The sequence below is a fragment of the Drosophila eugracilis genome, unplaced genomic scaffold (genome assembly GCF_018153835.1).
Source record: "Drosophila eugracilis isolate 14026-0451.02 unplaced genomic scaffold, ASM1815383v1 contig_423, whole genome shotgun sequence".
NCBI classification, from domain to species: Eukaryota; Metazoa; Arthropoda; class Insecta; order Diptera; family Drosophilidae; genus Drosophila; species Drosophila eugracilis.
Genome location: NW_024573287.1, coordinates 113,286 through 130,426, shown reverse-complemented (window position 1 = coordinate 130,426; position 17,141 = coordinate 113,286). Strand labels below are relative to the sequence as shown.

Below are 17,141 nucleotides of genomic sequence, written 5' to 3'. Positions count from 1 at the left end.
AACCGCCCGAGCAGAAGCAAAAGCAGAAGCTACAACAAATTGTTGCCAAGTTTTCTAGCGCAGAGCCTAGGACACAGAAGCCATAGAAAATGGCACAATAAACACTGAACGCATATAAAGGACATTCGAGTTCATTTGTTCGGCGCGTTTGCGGCGGGCCCATCCCGTAAAAGGATGTTTTGGGGTTTGAGAGGGGGTGTTTCAGGGCAGCAAGCCGGCAGGACTTCCAGTGGGCGTGTCGCTCTGGGTCGACTGGTGCATTGTAGTCGGCATTGTTGTTTTTGTTAAAAACAATGCCACTACGGCGGCACCGAAAAATGGCTGCAACAAACTTTTCGCAAACTATACAATTGCATAAAATCGTAAAAAATTTATAGGGAATACATGCGCTCTAGGGGAGAAATGGCCAACAACCACAGGAGCAGCAAACAGCAATTGTTGCCATTGCAATGGAGAAGTTGAAAAACGAGAAACCAACACAACACAACCCAGCAGAACGGTATAAAAAACGAATGTCGGCTTTAACTACATACATAGGCGACTGTGTAATTGCGCTGAACAACCGAAAACAACAATCGGCCAAATAAAAGGCCTCAAAATAAATACATTTAAGTCAATAAAGGGGGTAAGTTGTTAAAAAGATTAAATGGACTACTTCAACTGATATTACATTTCATAGCCCCCCATCGTGTTTGTTTGAAATACCTATAATATTAAATTAGCAACACGATCCAAAAACAAATGTAAGCCATCAAAAAACAGTTTTGGTTTTTGTCAGTAGAAAGTGTAGTGATATTAATATTTACATAATATAAATTTAATTTGTAACCCATTTGTACAAAATGCCAGCCATGAATGGGCTTACAATTTTTAATTAAAAAATCCAGAGGCTTATTGGTTTTATTTTTTTGGGAATTTAGCAACAGCTACGGACTTTGTATGGCTTTTTGAAACAGCCGTCTGAGAGTTTTTTATGTCACAGCTCTTACATTTATCATTCACGGAAGCTATTGGCTTTGGATCAGTCTGAGCTCCACATCATTCATCACTCACATTCGGCCCATTCATAACTTTTTTTTCTAACTTTAGTGCAATCCACCTTCGCGTTTTTAAGTCTCTCAGAGAAGCCTAAACATTATTTGTGTTGTACTTGGCTCAAAAGAGAAAAACTGCAAATGAACTTGGCCTCGCAGTGGGGTGGAGAAATGGGAGGTGGTTTTTGCCAACCTGCTCTTTTGGCCACACCGCATATTCCGGCTTAGCCACGGGTCTCTTTTCTTCTTACTTATATTCCTTTTGTTTGCCACTTCTTTTTTCTTTTTTTTTTTTAGCATGCAAACCGAAAATATAACGCCTGGCACGTTAAGCCAATATTTTGCGGCAGCTGAAAGTTATTCAAAGCTCTGCGGTGGTTTGGGTCTCGTTTCGTTGAATTTTTTCACGCTTCTCGCGGCGAGTTAGCGAAATAAAAACAATTAACCCAAGCGAGTTGAATCAGGACAACTAGAACCGCCGGAATAACTATGACCACTGCACCACTGCCCACACCACCCATTCACACCCACACCTTAACCAATTTAGACCGCTGGCGAAAAAATGGAAAAGAGTTGGTCACCCACATTGACTCGCCACAGATTTTCACGCTGTTTTTTTTAATATTTTCCCGGACAGCAGGCTCTTTTTGTCCCCCTAGCTGGCTTGTAGCATTTTCCCTGTTTTCATTCTCGCTGTAGGTGGCTAGTTTTCTCTTTCACTCATATCCACATACATTTTTCACCGCTGACAGGGTGCCAACTACACGACGAGTGTCACAGACATGTTTTTTGGTGGGTATACTTAAGGGCGGAGATGGACGCGGCATAGATCTAGATATAAGTTTTGGCCAAAAATGTTTATTAATCAAAGGTCGAATATGCATTGTTATTTTGTATTTTGAATATATTTTGTTTGTGAAGCTGTAAGTTCGTTAGTTTCATTGCTTACAAAATCAATGTTAATCTCAATAAAATATCGAAGAAACATTAAACCCAGGTAAAAGTATAGCAAAGCATCTGCAGCTGCAAATTAAGGTGAACTGCAAGTTCGAAGGTTACGAAAATACGTTTTAATTGAGACGTATCCTTTTTCCCCAGACATTTGCCAAAGGTAATAGGTAAAAGGAAAACCGGCTGAAAATTATAAAAAAAGTGCACTTAGACCATGCTTGTATCAGTATCAAGTCTAATGAGCTTACACGGCATACGTAATGTAAATTGAGGCCACTTGTGTGCAAAATGAGCTCGAAATGCTCTGTACATCGAGTGGCAGAAGGAGTTGAATGGGGGCGTGGCACACGGGATTGGCTGTTGGCTGCTGCCTTCTGCGCTCGTTGAGCTAAATGAATAAACTTTTTCCGCTGCACACTCTTTGGGCGGTAAATAGTGTTAAAGTTCACACATTTGATTTGTTTTTTTCCTTCCGTTTTCGTATTTTTTATTTTTTTTTTTAGTTTTTCTGTTTTTTGCCATGAACCGCAGACCCGCCTCCTTTATTCACAGTCACTTGACTGTTTTTTAGCATTCACAAATTTTTTGACAACATTTGTTCCTCGCAAAATAGTTTTTCCATTATGGCGTTATACACACACATACACACACACACACGATGGCGTCTATAAAGTAGCCGAAACAACAAAAGTGTAAATTAGCTTTTGGCTGTTGTTGACGTTGTTGGGTTTTGGGCTCTCTGGCTGTGGAAACGGCAGCTTCTGTTCGAGGGAAAACTTTGTCATTCGGTTTTAATAAAAACACTTGCACAATCACACTCGCCCTCGCACTCGCTCAAATGCACTTGCAGTTGCTTTTACACTAGCACTCACCTACCCCTACCTCCCCCTATGCACATTCCCCCGCACTTACATTCGCTCATGTGGCACTTCATTTGCGCCGCTGCAAGTGGGAAAAGTTCGGTTCAAGGGTTTTTGGGGTTATTTTTCGGCTTCAGCTTTATTTAGATTGCAAGGCTCTGCTCTGTGTGATGGCCCGCAAAAGAGGAGGCTGCTCCAGCTCTAGCTCTTGGTCCTGCTCCTCCCTTAGCTCCGGCTCCTGGTGGCAGAGACCTGCTCTTGACACGCCATCGCCAACACGGCTACCATCGTACAGCCGCAAAGTTTATTTAGAAATTAAAAAACAAAAACGTTTCGAGCCCTCATGAAAGGTCCTTGAAATTACGGTTACTACAGAATAAATTACTTGCTAAATATATATATTATATATGTACTAGGCTGGGGCATTTAGGCCATTAAATAAAGTGATTAAGACCGAAAACTGCATTGTCCTTCACTATACTTATATCAATAAGATTCAATAGTTACTTTTGAGTAATCATTACAGTTATAAAATAACAAAGATAAAACGTTTTTATTTGATTAGAAACTAAAAGTTTTCATTAATCATCCGCCGTGTAGGCCTCAATCTCAAAGTTGTCAGCTTTTCACTTATCAATTCAGAGTGCACAGAAAGTGCATTTGCTAACATATTAACTCTTTGATATGCACAATATTTTAGTGAGTCTGAAAAGGCTTAAAACGTTAAGTCTTCATTGTTGATGAAGCAAATTAATTGGCATTGACCAATCATCTTATCGAAAGTGAACAGCCATCGAGGTGAAATATTTAAGATGGTTAAAGACAAATGAGCAAGCACAGAAGCTTGCTGAGAATTGTCACCTGAGCTCACCTGTCAGGTGTCCAAATTGATTGAATTGTCGCCGCAGATGACATTGTCCTGCCTGCCTGCGTGTGTGCATTTTGTCTAGCCTACTGCTGTTTGTATTTACGAAATGCAATCAAGATCGGATCGATGGGCATCGACTTGTATGTATGTACCAAGAGGGTGCGGGGGAGTGAAATGCACAAGCGAAATTGAAAATGTCGCGCCCCTTGGTTGTATCCCCCATTTTCCAGACCAATTTCATACTATTCTGCTGCAAAATAAAATTCCACGATTTGTTGGTGCGTAAATCTGCAACCAAAGCAGCAACGCTTAAAACAACAAAAGCAACGGGCCAACAACAATATGACTCTGGCCAAAAGCAGCTGTTCGTGTGCTAGCTCAAAGGATTTGTGCGGGATTTTGGCATAACGACAAAAACGAAGCTCCGCGAATAACTAAAAAAAAAGTATAAAAAATAAGAGAGCTGAAAAAAAAAAAAAATAGAAGCGACAAGAAAAAGGAATAACAAAAGTGGAACTTTTTGGAAATTAAATTTAACCCGTAGATGGAGCAGCTCACTGGAGTGGCTTGGCTAAGCGAATTTTCCCCCAGCACACATAAGTTGAGCCAAATGCCGCCTTCACTCCACTCCCTCCACCTCTCCAGCATGCTGGAATTTTGACAGAGTTTCAAATTGAAAATGACAAACATTTTGGGCTGGAAAGGCGCCAAATCGGTTATCAGCATTATTTCCAATAAAACAAAAACCCCGAGTGAATTTTCTGAAATTGCTTCTCGAACCAAATAAATAACTATTTTTGTTATACAATTAAATGCAAATACAAATCTGAAACACAAGTTAATCAAAATTGAACATATATGCATTGAAAATGAGCGGCTTGGGGCTTATATTTATATATTTCGAGATTGGAACTAATTGGAACAGTAGGGGATTTAGTATTCTTGAAGAAAGACGTAGAGATTTTTGAATCATTGCTTTAAGGAATAGATGAAAATTTTGCTGGTTTGTATCTAAGAGTTTTTCAAAGATTTTTGCTTTTTATATATAAGTTAGATTATAATTTTTATAATATAATTCATTGCTTTGTGAATGTTTCCTAGGAAAAATCTGAGGAAGCATCTTTTTTTTCTAATAGTAGAAGTATTTCTAACAACTCAAAAATAAAATATATGAAATCCTATTTATATATATCCAATTTATCAGTTTGCGTGTGAAAATAAGAAATATTCCCACAGTTTAGTTCATCACTAATCTCATACACCTGGCGAAGGACTCGCAATTTATTCTGAACTCCTGCCCGTCGTCTGTCACCTTTCCGCCCAGAACTGTCTGGGCTATTTCGATTTGGGCTCTCTGATGCGATCCCAGTGATAGATGTACACAATTTGGCCCATTTGCATACGTAGTCAAACCGAAGCGAAACGAAACGTAACGCATTCGGAGCGGAGTGAGAGTCTGTAGAAGATAAGTTGAAACCAGCAAAATGATTTTCATTTCAATTATTTATTGATTGATTTGCAATTTGTAACCGACCAAAAAGCTGCACACCTGCACACCTGCACACATATGTACATTGTACATATCAATCGACTTTCCAACGGGATTGATGGCATTGAAGGGGGGCGAGCTTTTCTGTGAGGGCGTGGCAGGAAAAATTCACAAACGTGCGTGTGTATGTGTGTGGCGATTTGTGCAGCTGTGTTTGCCGGAGCTGCGCATATTTAATTGAAAATGTTACCGCATTTATGAAATTGTCAATATGCAATACAAACACACCCCATTGCCACACGCATACAAACATGCAGGTGTTGACGACATACATTTGACATATTTACATACAATTAGTTTGTGAAATTTTTGCGCAAAAACGAAAATGTAAATTCCCCCACACACACAAACACTCAGAGAACACAACAACCGCAACGAAAAAAAAAGAATGGTTGGGACACAAAAAAAAGTATTCAACAAACAAATTGAAATGGTAAAAGCGGCAGCGGCAACAGCGGACCAACTTTTATGGTTTTCTCCTCGCAAATGTACACCAACAACAACGTCAGCGAGCAGAAGGAAAACAAATTTTCGGAAAAATGCATAAATAATATATGTATTAGCATAGATTGGTAGCCATTCAATTAGCGTGTGTAATAATAATTGAATCGTTCCCAGCCCGAAATGAACTGAAAATGTATGTGTGCGTTGTTTGGCATGAAATTCGGAAACGTTTTAATAAGGGCTACAGCTGGCCATTTGACGGATAAAAGCTTTTTTAACCTTTGCTGAACTCTGTAAATAGGTTTATTTTAAATAGGTTTGCATTAGGCTGATAATGATATAGATTATATGTTGATTGATCAACGAAATAGAAGGGAAGCCTTTCTTTTCTTACAATTACGTTAAAAACTTAACAATATTTTGGAAATTTCTTCACAATCAAGGCGTATCAAGGTATATTAGCCCCCTAAAACATCTATCCAACATACATCTCCTCGATCTCCATGACGGTTTAGTAAAGTCGCCAAAGTATTGACAGTAGCGTTTCTACTTTCTAGAAGTTTCAGTAAAACTGGCCAAGTATTGGTCTCCCACATGACTCCTATCCAATAGGGCTTCATAACGACAAACGATTCGATGAGCCTGACAAAAGCAGATAGGATATTTCTAACAAGTTGAACAGGTAGATCGGTGTGCAGCAACTCGCAGAGTACATTATATCCCTTAAACGTGATAAACACGGGAAAGATCTTGGGATCCAAATGCATGGCCAGGCTGGCCAGGGTCCATCCTGCAGCTAGACGGACTTCTATCTCTTGTTCTTCCGCACTGGCACACCGAATGATCTTTGGGATTACTATCAGCATCATATCGATCTTTATGCATTGGTTATCTATGATTCCGCACAGTAGGTGATTGACCAAGACTCTGATTTCAACCGGACCAGAAAGAAGCAAATCACTGATTAAATTAATAAGGCGTTTGGAAAAGCGATAGAGATCGTCTTTTTTTCTATTGTGTCGCTGCATACAGGTGTTGGCCAAAATGAAAATAGTCTCTCGCTTGATCTCAGGCAAAGGGTGCAAAACGAAAGGAGCCACTCGACTAATGAGACCTGAGAAAATCATTACCGACCGAGTTTCACTGTTATATTCAGAGAGAAGACGAGCAATCTTCAAAAGTGGCAGGATGATATCCACATCTTGAGACGGTTTTAGCACCTTAGCCAGGGCTTTAGCTATTCTCTCCAAGGAAACCGTTTTGGGTCCCACATTTTTGTACCTCAGATACTGATATAGCAAATATATTATTTGGCCCATCAACGCCTTGTACTTCGGTAACTCCTGGCGATGGGGATTCATCAGCTTGAGCACTGCATTGAGTATTCCTGATTCAAAGATGCAATCACGATTCGGCCATCCATCCAGGATAAAATTGCTGACCAAGGTCAACGAAGTGCGAACGATTAGTTTCCGAATTTTTGGGGTTTCCAGGATTGTCCTTAACAAGTCGAGAACATCTGTGTTTGTAGATAGACGTAATAAATCCACTTCTGTGCAATGTGTTGTTATTTCATGGAGGACCCTTAAGGACTTCACACACTGACGCGGTTCGTTCAAAATATTTGGTATCTTCAAATAATCCAAAAGACCGTCAACAAATGTTCCACCCCAAAACTGATCCATATCCGAGAGCATATTTTCTGCAAAGTCCAGAGCAGATTTCTCAGTGTTATCCATTATTCTGAACTCTACCAATTTTGAACAGACCTCATTACCATCGTCTGATGTCATTTTGAGTTTTAAATTTCTTTGAGTTATATTATCTAGGATTAGTGAACCTAATTCTTATAAATGGTAATAAATTGTTACTGGAAAATATTTAACAAATTCCTAGTTTTGGTTTGTCATTCACAACTATTAAGACTACTTGATATAAAAAATATATAAATGGATCTGTTAAATTGGTTATTCTATTGCGACTTTTAAGGAAAAGCAAAGGTACTGTGTAAAATGATACAACCTTTAACTTAAATCTGCTCGTTTTACCTAATCTTCCGTTTTGATTTATTCGGTTTTGCTTACTTTTCATAACTCATGCACTAAGGGAATCCTCATAAAAGGAATTGGTTTAGATTTTCAACCTCTTGGCTTGGAGCTTCTGAGGACGATGCCAGTGAACTTGGGCACTTGAAAGTATTCTTGGCTAATTTCTTAAAGCTCATGACCACAGCTCCTCGGTAGCTTAATTGGCTTGACTCCTCACTGTCTCAAGCCAGAAAACCACGACAACAAATCTCAGAGCCTCCGCTCGTTGCCCCTTTACTGTTGGCCTTATTAAATTTACAATTGCATGGATTACGTCAGAACTCTGGCAGCGTTAAGCAGCTCAGCTGAGGCTCAATGTAGTCACTCCACTTCGATTTTTGCTGTCAGCCTCCTCGACCCTCGGCTTCCACCCCCTCAGATCCTTCGATTCGATGGATGGCATGAAGAGCTATCCTAAAGAGCTTTAAATGCCAATCAGGACTTTACTGTGATTGTCTGTGCTGGTGGGTGTTTGTCGGTATTGCTGGAAGAGCGCTCCTCCTCGACCCGTTTGGGGCCAAAGTGGCAGAACATCTACAATCTCGACCTCGGCCAGTTGATAATTAATAAATTTCTTGGCTACAGTCTTAAGCCCAGCACGCTTTGGCTGTGTGTACTTACTTATTTATATATATATATTTTCTGTGTGTGAGTTTCATGGCTTATGTGTTTTATTTTGCCTTCTTGTAGGGTGTTTAGAAGGGCATTATTACTAATATGTTAAACTTGATTGAACTGATGAAAAAATTAAAAGAAACCCTAAGGTTCCTCCACATTTTCAAGAGCAAGAAGTCTTCCTTTCTTAAAACCCATTTAAAATTTTTTTTTTTTTGATAGTTTAAGTGTGACTCTTCTTGCAGAGTATCCTTAATCTTAGAGCAACATTGCTACAATATCTTGTCACTGTATTGCCATCTTTCATTTTTATACGACACACATGTCTCTTTTGAGGTTGTCGCATGCCACACAATATTTTCCGGCGCTTGTCATTTGCCTCACGTTTCTTAATTAGCTGCAGGATAATGGGCTTCGTGCACATGTCGCAGGTAAACAGAAAGAAAATTCGATGCCAGTGAGCACGAATCTGCTGCGACGCGTCACCTCGAATATGCAGTGGAAAATGTTTTCCCAATTAATCGCAAAGTAATTGAAATATTTCATTAAAATCTGAGCGCCAAGCTGAAAGGCAAAACTTTCTTCAAAAATACACCGAAACGTAAAAGGGGGGAAATTCGAGACAGGATTATAAATCAATTTGGGAAAACCGAACGAGCAGGAGCAAACCAAAAAGTAACGGAAACAAAACATAATCGAAAAACATAAAAGTGAGAGTAAAAAGTTTACCCCAAAAAATCGACTTTAAGCTGATTTTCATGCCCGACCCCCTCCTCCCATTTTCCACCATTCTACAATAACCATTTCCTATATATAGCACAATATATATCTTCTTATATGTACATAAGTCTGTCGGTTTAGGCGTTGCTGATTTGTTTTGCTTGCCATTAGGTTTTCTCTTCTCTGTTGGCTATTGAATTTCATTGTGCTGTTCCCGGAGCCGTAATAAATTTAATATGGGTCATTTGTATGACATTGTATCTGCTATCCCACTCGCTCTCAAATCTTCTCTTTCCCTTTTGGACCCAAAACCACCTACCTTTCCCTCTTGCCTTTTTTTGGTCATTTCCCATCGTCTATCACACTGTAAATGTTTTTGCGGTGACCATCGTAGGTCGATTGAAAGATTTGCTTGCAAATATTGATTACAAACTGGTTCGTTCTTGGGAAATAAATCAAAGAAATGTCTGTGATGGCTACAAGAACGGTATTTCAATGAAGAGAAAACTAAACCAATAATACATTCTCGGAAATGCAGTCTGGTAACCAACAAATTTCTTACATTGTTTTACTAACTAAAGCATAGCATACTTTTTTGAGCCTGAAAGGAAAGCATATTCATAAAATAATGGAATTAATTTTTATAGAAAATAATATATTGTAGTGGTTTTCGTACATCTATTTTTTAACGTATTTAACCTCCTCTGTTGTTATTCAATAACTTTAATTGCCACCCTCGCCGTGAATTTCGGCCGTGTCCTGTTTTGCCTGCGCTTCATCTTGTGTTTTTCCCGTCGCTGTCGTCGGCGTTGCTGCTAATTCTGTTTTTGCTTGGGTTATTTGGTCAAAACGCAAAAAAGGAGCGTTTGGGAAAAACCAAGAGAAGTCCCAACAAAAGGCGCAACAAAGCGTGAGCTGACGGGGGGCGTGGCAAGGCGGCTGGGCACAACTCCGACTCTCTCACACCGCATCTACGTCCCTTTTGCTTGTCTTTCTGCCAATGACATGTTGCAAATTAAAAAAGGGTATATGCCTGAGCAATCTTGGTTGCGGTTGCCCTCTGCCGACACAGAAGAGTTTCGGGGTCAAGCTCTGGCATTGCCCAAAGTCCAGAGTCCAGAATCCAGAGACCAGAGGCCGGTAACAGCATTTTAATGATGCCCGTTTTTTGTTTTCCACCCTGTCGTCAGTGGTTTTTTGGCCGCAACAGCATACCAACCAAAAAAAAAAAAAAAAAAAAAAAAAGAAGAAACAACATCGGCTACAAAAATCGACAATATACATAATTTGATGACAAACAATTTGGTAGCTACAGGATGTGTCTCTCCTATTTAAAGTTATTGCTGGTGAACTCTTGAACTTTCCCGTTTGGAGCCCGAGCAGCTATGCTGGCAGTTTTGAAGAGAGATGAAAAGGCACGGGAAATATGCCAACGAAAACATCAACAGCAGCTCAAACTTCTTAGTTGCTTTAGGCTTTTCTTGCCCTTTTCCTTGAGAATTTTCCCCCGGCTGAGTATAGTTAAGAGTGAATAAGAGACCGGCAGGGAAGTTAAGTGGAATTTAATAAATGTTCCCTTTTTAACTTTACCTAACATTACTTTGAAGTTATTCCTGGGTTTTCTTCGTCAACATCTAGAGCAAAGACAGCCCCCAAAATGTGAGGCGGAAAATCTGTCAACAAGCTGCTATTGAGGCTAAGAACCATCAAGCAGTCATTCGTTTATCGATTATCACTCATTAGGAAAAGTAAATAATATTTCAGTGCGTTAAACTTGGTGGTCAGACATAGTTCTAGGAATCCATTAATGGAGTTTTTCTACAGAAATGTAAACAGCTTGTTAGAAAATATCTAATGATTTCTGTGAAATTCTGTCAAAGAAATTTGCATTTAAGTTTACAGTTTTCTATACAATGAAAAGATTTTGCTTTCTTTTATATCTTCTATGACCACAACCCACTTAAAATTCAGTAATTTTCCTACATAAACCCTAGAGCGTGTCAATCTGAATCGCCTGCGAATGGGAAGTTGAAATCAGGACAAGATCCATTGCAATTGAGACAACACGACAACAAAGCCTGTCCATGGGGAATTGCCTCCAGAAACGTTTCAAAGTCCTTGAACCGAGTTGCCTTCGATTATGCCATTTAGCTGTGCAAATAAATACAATTGCCGCTTCGTTCGCTGTGTGAGTCTCGATTTCAATTGAGTGGGCAAATGAGGGCGATGGGTGGTGGGTGAGGGATATTAAGGACACGGAATAGTAGGTGGAACTAAGATAAACAACAGCCGAGCGAAAAGGAAGGATGTAACTTGGCAAGCAAGCAAGAGGAACTCACGACGGGCTTTTGTTATTTTTAACAGCAATTTCCAAGAAAAACAAAACGTTGTCTAAGCAAGAAGCGCTCCTTTCGCAGTTGGATGTTGTTGCAGCTGAGCGAAAATATATTTGCCGCCATATTTTGAGACAATATCCCCCGCATTTGGGAAACTCCTTACATGAAGGAAGCAACACTCGCGCGCGTGTGTGAGTGTGTACGAAAGCTACGCATTGTGCTTCCGTTTCCGCTTTGTTGAACTCCACTTGTTTACTCGATTTAAGGAAATATTACCGGCACAAACAAACAAACAAAGTGCAACGGCGGCAGTGGCGGCAGAAGAGCAACAAGAACATCAAGGTCTGTTCCAGGCAGACAAAGCGGATATAGATCTCCGCACCGCGTCTCCCAGGTCAGTTTCCGGACCCTCTCCTTCTCCATTTTTACCTATATGTGTGCGCTGTGTGCGTCCAACAGACAAGTCATAAGTTTTTACGGTTTGTTGCAGACAAGTAGTAAGAAATTTTTATGCTTCCCAACTTTCTGTAATAACTCCAACACAGAAAAAGGAATGATGAGAAATTGGCAAAAGCCGCAAGAGCAACGCCGAGCTATAAATGCTCTAGGGCTGAACTGGAAAAAATGATAAAATTTAAACAAGTGTTACAATGAATAAATTATAAATGAATATTTAAGTGAGAGGTCTATTTACAAAATGTAAATTTTTTCAAAACAGTTATCAAGTGACTATGAAAAAATTATCATGGTAATGGCTGTAGATTTACATTTTGATCATCCTTTTGTACGCGTTCAGATGTAATTTAGTCTTTTAATTTGATTACCAGTAGTGAAAAAATAATGAGTTCACTCATTCTTCTCTCAGCAAAAAATTATCACAGTATTTATGAATTATAGAGTTCACATTTGATTGAACTTTTTGCGAGTGTTTTTTGAGAGTACTAAGAAATAAATATAATAATATATATAATAAGCTTGCAAACGAATTGTGCGAAAAATATTCAATATTTTCTAAATTTATCCGATTACTTTTATAAATTTCTGAAATCGAAAGTATTTTACTTTAAACAATGATTCTTCTTAGTATTCTGACATTAAGCTTTGCGATATATGTATATATGAATAATCCTAATAAAGTTCTTTAAACATGTAGTTCATGTTTTTTTTACACCTTACCTCTAAGAAAAGCCATATACAATAGAGTGGATTCTTAAAAGCTGAACGCAAAAAGGTAGAAACTTAAACTGGGAATTGCCAAAGATGGAGCCTGGATGGAGAACGGTAGGGAGAGTTACCATGGAGCGTGCTTATGCATATGGAAAGGCAGGGCAGAGGGATTGCAGCAGGTGCCTCATAAGTTGCAGCTGAGCAGATATTTTGTACTCGAGTGGAGCTGCAGAAGGTGCAGAATGGCGGGATGGTTGGAAGGGTGGAGGTTTGGTGGCGGAACAAAGCTGCAAACAGACTGAGGCAAATTAAGTGGCAAATAAACAGAACCTTACTTGCTTTATTCCTTTGGTTTCGCTTGTACTCATGCTTATTTTTCCGCTTGTTCGGCCCTTTGGGGCGGCATAAAAAATGCATAACGAGCTTTAAAGTGGTTCGGCATTTTGAAAAATTTAAACGATACCCCTTATCCACAGCCGTTGATATTCTCTCTGTCTTACTCGGCACATGAACATAAAAAATTCGCTTTATTGTCAATTTTAATACGTTTTTGCATTTTATGCGATTTGCTTGAGAGAAGTTTGGGGGGCACCGCTTGGTGTATAATCCTTTTTGCCTTTTGTCATAAAAACCAAGAGAAAAAAAGGGAAAAGGAAGTGGCAGACTTTACGAGCTTTGGCTTTTGCCCTTTTTGACATGACATTCAACAGATTTACGTGCGCTCGTGCCTAATTTAAGGATAAAGCAGCGCATCAGGATGCGCAGGATGTCAGAGTCAGAGATTTTTGTTCTTAACCTTTCTGGCATTTAATCGAATTTTATGCATAAAATAGCAATTCCTCTTTGCCCACCACGCTTCATTGCTTTGATCCACTCAACTCATCTCATTTCATCCTTCCGCTTCCGCTCAGTGGCAGCCACTTAAAGGGATTAAAAACTTTTCAATATAATAATGTCATTTTAAATTGACAGTGAAATCAACTGACGAAGCTGTAACACTGAAATGTTTGTTCGCACAGCTTGTGCCTGAGCCACCCTTTTAGTCGTCAAAAGGGCTTTCGCCCTACCGTTCATATATGAGGACCCCTCTAAGCCGCTTACGCATTACGAAAACTTAACTTTTGAGCCATTTAAATCACTGTTTCGATGGGGATCGAGTGGCCTGGGGGATGGCTGGGGTAAGATTTGACTGGGTTCTGGCATCAATTACAACGACAAGCGGCGGCAGTTGGCCTAATAATGCAGAAAATGCCAAACAAAGTGTTTAACGTTGTCAATTTAACAACCTCGAGCGCTTTTTTATGGGTAATTCCCCATCCCCCTTATCCATCGACCGTCCTTATGTCAGGGTCGGACCCATACCATTCCCCTTCTGCTTGCTGGTATCATCCCGCTTCTTCAACTGCTAACCAAGACAAAACAACAACAGCAAAGGACAGCAACAAGCATCAGTAAGGAGCAAAGTTAAACAAAGGCCATAAAAGCACAGTGGACAAGATTAAGCACTGATATTGGGATTAACAAATATTCATGATTATTTTTAAGATCTGCAGGTCGATGTATACCCCTTAAGAAGTTTCAAAAATCAAACATTATAATAAAAAATAAATAAACTTATTTATAATATCTACAAATTATCATTAACATATATAGGTATGTAAAATAAGTGCTTAGAAATACTATAATTATTTATTTTATATTTTAAATTTTAATTATGTACATTTTTTATTTTACTCTTAGGAAACATTTTTATCTAAAACCTGTGTTCCTCCTAACAATATCTACTTGTCTAATTTTCGAAAAAGATAACATATTTTCATCCATTTAATAATGACATTCAAACACATATGATTGTTCATCCGATTTTCCGCACAATTTGCTCCACTGTTCGACGCACACAAAAGCGATTTAGCAGCGCGAGAGACGCAGAATAAGCCGGATGGTGAGTGGGGGAAGTGGGGGATTCTCCGGCTTCGCTTCGAGCTTCAGATCCCAGACTTTGGGGTCCTGGCACGCCGCAGATGCTCAGCCGCACACCAACACAGTCGCACACATGGCCAGGCACGCACACAACGACCACTTGCACCCACTCACACCCACCCATACTAGCATGCTGGCATACTGGCAAAACCCACCGCAGAGACACGCGCCGGCAGACAACACACATGTTAACATAAACGTCAAACACACAAAGGCCGCCCGCGAAATGGGAAAGTGGGCGGGGGTCTCTGCGGAGGAGTATAGGTAATCGAGGTGTAGTGCAGCCAGGAACGAACTACTAGGCTCTGGAAAAGTCGTAAGCAGGAAGCTCCCGTCTAAATGGCCGTTCTAGTTGCGATTATCTTTCCCGGATAAGCACAGGCGGGCCTAGCCAACAGCAATTGGCAAGAAAAAAGAAAAATTACTGCAAAAGATATTAATATATGGAAGTAAAAACAAGATAAAAACATGAATAAACCATATAGAAGTATTATGTAAAAACCATAGCATACTTTTCAGCAAAGGCCGCAAAAAGTATTAAAAATTTAAAATTTTTATAAATATTTATAGCTAGTGCCCACTGTACACTACGAGCTCGGAAAGCAGCGAAACGTTAAGACGGTTCTATTTTGGCAATTGATTGCCGTTTTTCTTCAACGGGAAATTTCTCTCTTGTGTATAGCCATATATGTGCTGGGAGTGTGTGCGAATCGTGATTGCTATCTATATCCATGGCAACGTTGGCGTTATTGTTCCTGCTGATGACCAGCACCACCATCATCCACTCTCATTCCACATTTTGGATTCGACATCCCTCTTCAGGCAGACTTTTTTCCGATGGGCACCTGGTCCTTAGTGGGCGTGGTCTACTACTGCGATATCCATACACTACATTAAGCTAACTAATGATGCATGCCAAGGACAACAGAAACAACAAGAACACCAAGAACAATTGGGGATAACAACAATGTGGAGAACAACAACGCGGACAACTTAAGCTTGGCAGATAAAAAATTATGAACGCAAATCCTCTCATCCACAGCTCAGGATTGCTAGGATGGCTAGGTTGGCCATGATATCTAAGGACACGGCAGAGCGGAGTTAATTGAAGTCATAAAAAAAAGCAAAGACAACAACAGAAGCTGCTACAAAAACAAGCGAGCAGCTAGAAAAACATCTTTATCAGCTTTTGTAGCTGGTGCGTGTGAATTGCTCCCCTGGTTTTGTATGTTTATATAGGCAGTGATAAGGACGATTTGTCATGGAACCGAGAGAACAACGTCCAGAGATTAAGCCGCATATTCTTTATATACTGCAAGAGCACTTAACCATTTTTTTTTCTTTCTTTTCTTTTGGTTGTTGTTGTTGCCTTTTCTCTGTGTTTATGCGGTCCATTGTCAGCTATCGACAGCTACATAAAATTTAAGTATCTCTCATAAATTGAATTGTCCTGCAGATAGGTCCAATGATCAAAGGCTGAATAAACTAAACAAATGGACAATTAAAGTTTGCCACAACAATGCATAAGTAAGTGGATATAGAGAGTCCTTGTTATAGCCTTGTTGGAGAACAACACAGTGATGATGGGTTTTGTGTAGATAGTATGTGTTTAATGGTAAGATAGTTAATATAGTTAAGAACAATTAATCATTGATTTTAAATAAACTTTTAAAGTTTCGCTATATCTAAGATAAGGTGTAGAAGGGTTTTCCGGCTGCAGTCTTAGTTTCCATCTGCTAGTGTATAGCAAGTGGGTGTGGCATTTTAATGCTGGGTCAGGTATATCAATGGGAAAACAAACATTTTGAGTGGTATTAATTATTCAAAGGCCTCAAATGGAATACCATGTCGTACACAAGTATGTACTCCATATTTTCAGTTGGACTGCATTATCCGAGAGTGTCCTGCACACAAAGGTTGTCACATACACCAATGCTCGCTGGGAAGTATGTATGCATGTATGACGTTACTTCTCACATCGCTTTATGTGGGCGGTGACCAAACACAAGTATTGCATGCAGAAAGCTAAAAATTACCAACAGCTCTGTGACAACAATAGCTCAGGCAGTTATAAAATTTGGTGTGGCATGTTGGACTAAAGGGGTCTTATTGCTATGTTTTTATTTTTTAAAAATTTCCCACCATAAAAGGTGATATGACCTTGATTACTTTTTAGCCACTTTGGATATAGCCTGTTTGCTTTGCAAGTACTTAAATAACGAACGTAAGAACGTATTAAGCTTAAATGGTTTTCATAACTTTTCTAAACCATAATATTTGAAATTGCTATAATAAAATCTATTTATTTGTTTTTTTTTTAATATGAACTTCTTTTTGTTTTTCATATGAAATAAAATACCTAATGGGTATAAAAACTGCTGTTTTAATACAAATCTTCCCCGTTAAACCACATAGTTCTTAATCGTTGATGCAAACAAGAGCAAAAAAAACATGAAAAACTGCTTTTGGTTTGTGTTTTTTCAATTTTTTGTATGTTTAACTATCGTTTTAGTGGACATAAACACTAACA

The 17,141-nt window shown here is 39.3% G+C and overlaps 1 protein-coding gene across 1 annotated transcript; it reads right to left on the bottom strand.

Annotated features, from left to right (window-relative positions):
- Window positions 1-5,725: 5,725 nt before the first annotated feature.
- Window positions 5,726-7,812, bottom strand: LOC108105130. Its single transcript, XM_017211562.2, has one exon. The coding sequence runs from the start codon at window positions 7,497-7,499 to the stop codon at window positions 6,165-6,167; it is 1,335 nt and encodes a 444-aa protein (XP_017067051.2). The 5' UTR covers window positions 7,500-7,812; the 3' UTR covers window positions 5,726-6,164.
- Window positions 7,813-17,141: the final 9,329 nt, after the last annotated feature.

What these genes read in the sequence shown, in the direction of transcription:
- LOC108105130 (XM_017211562.2), bottom strand. Translation starts at nt 7,499, where the DNA reads ATGACATCAGACGATGGTAATGAGGTCTGTTCAAAATTGGTAGAGTTC.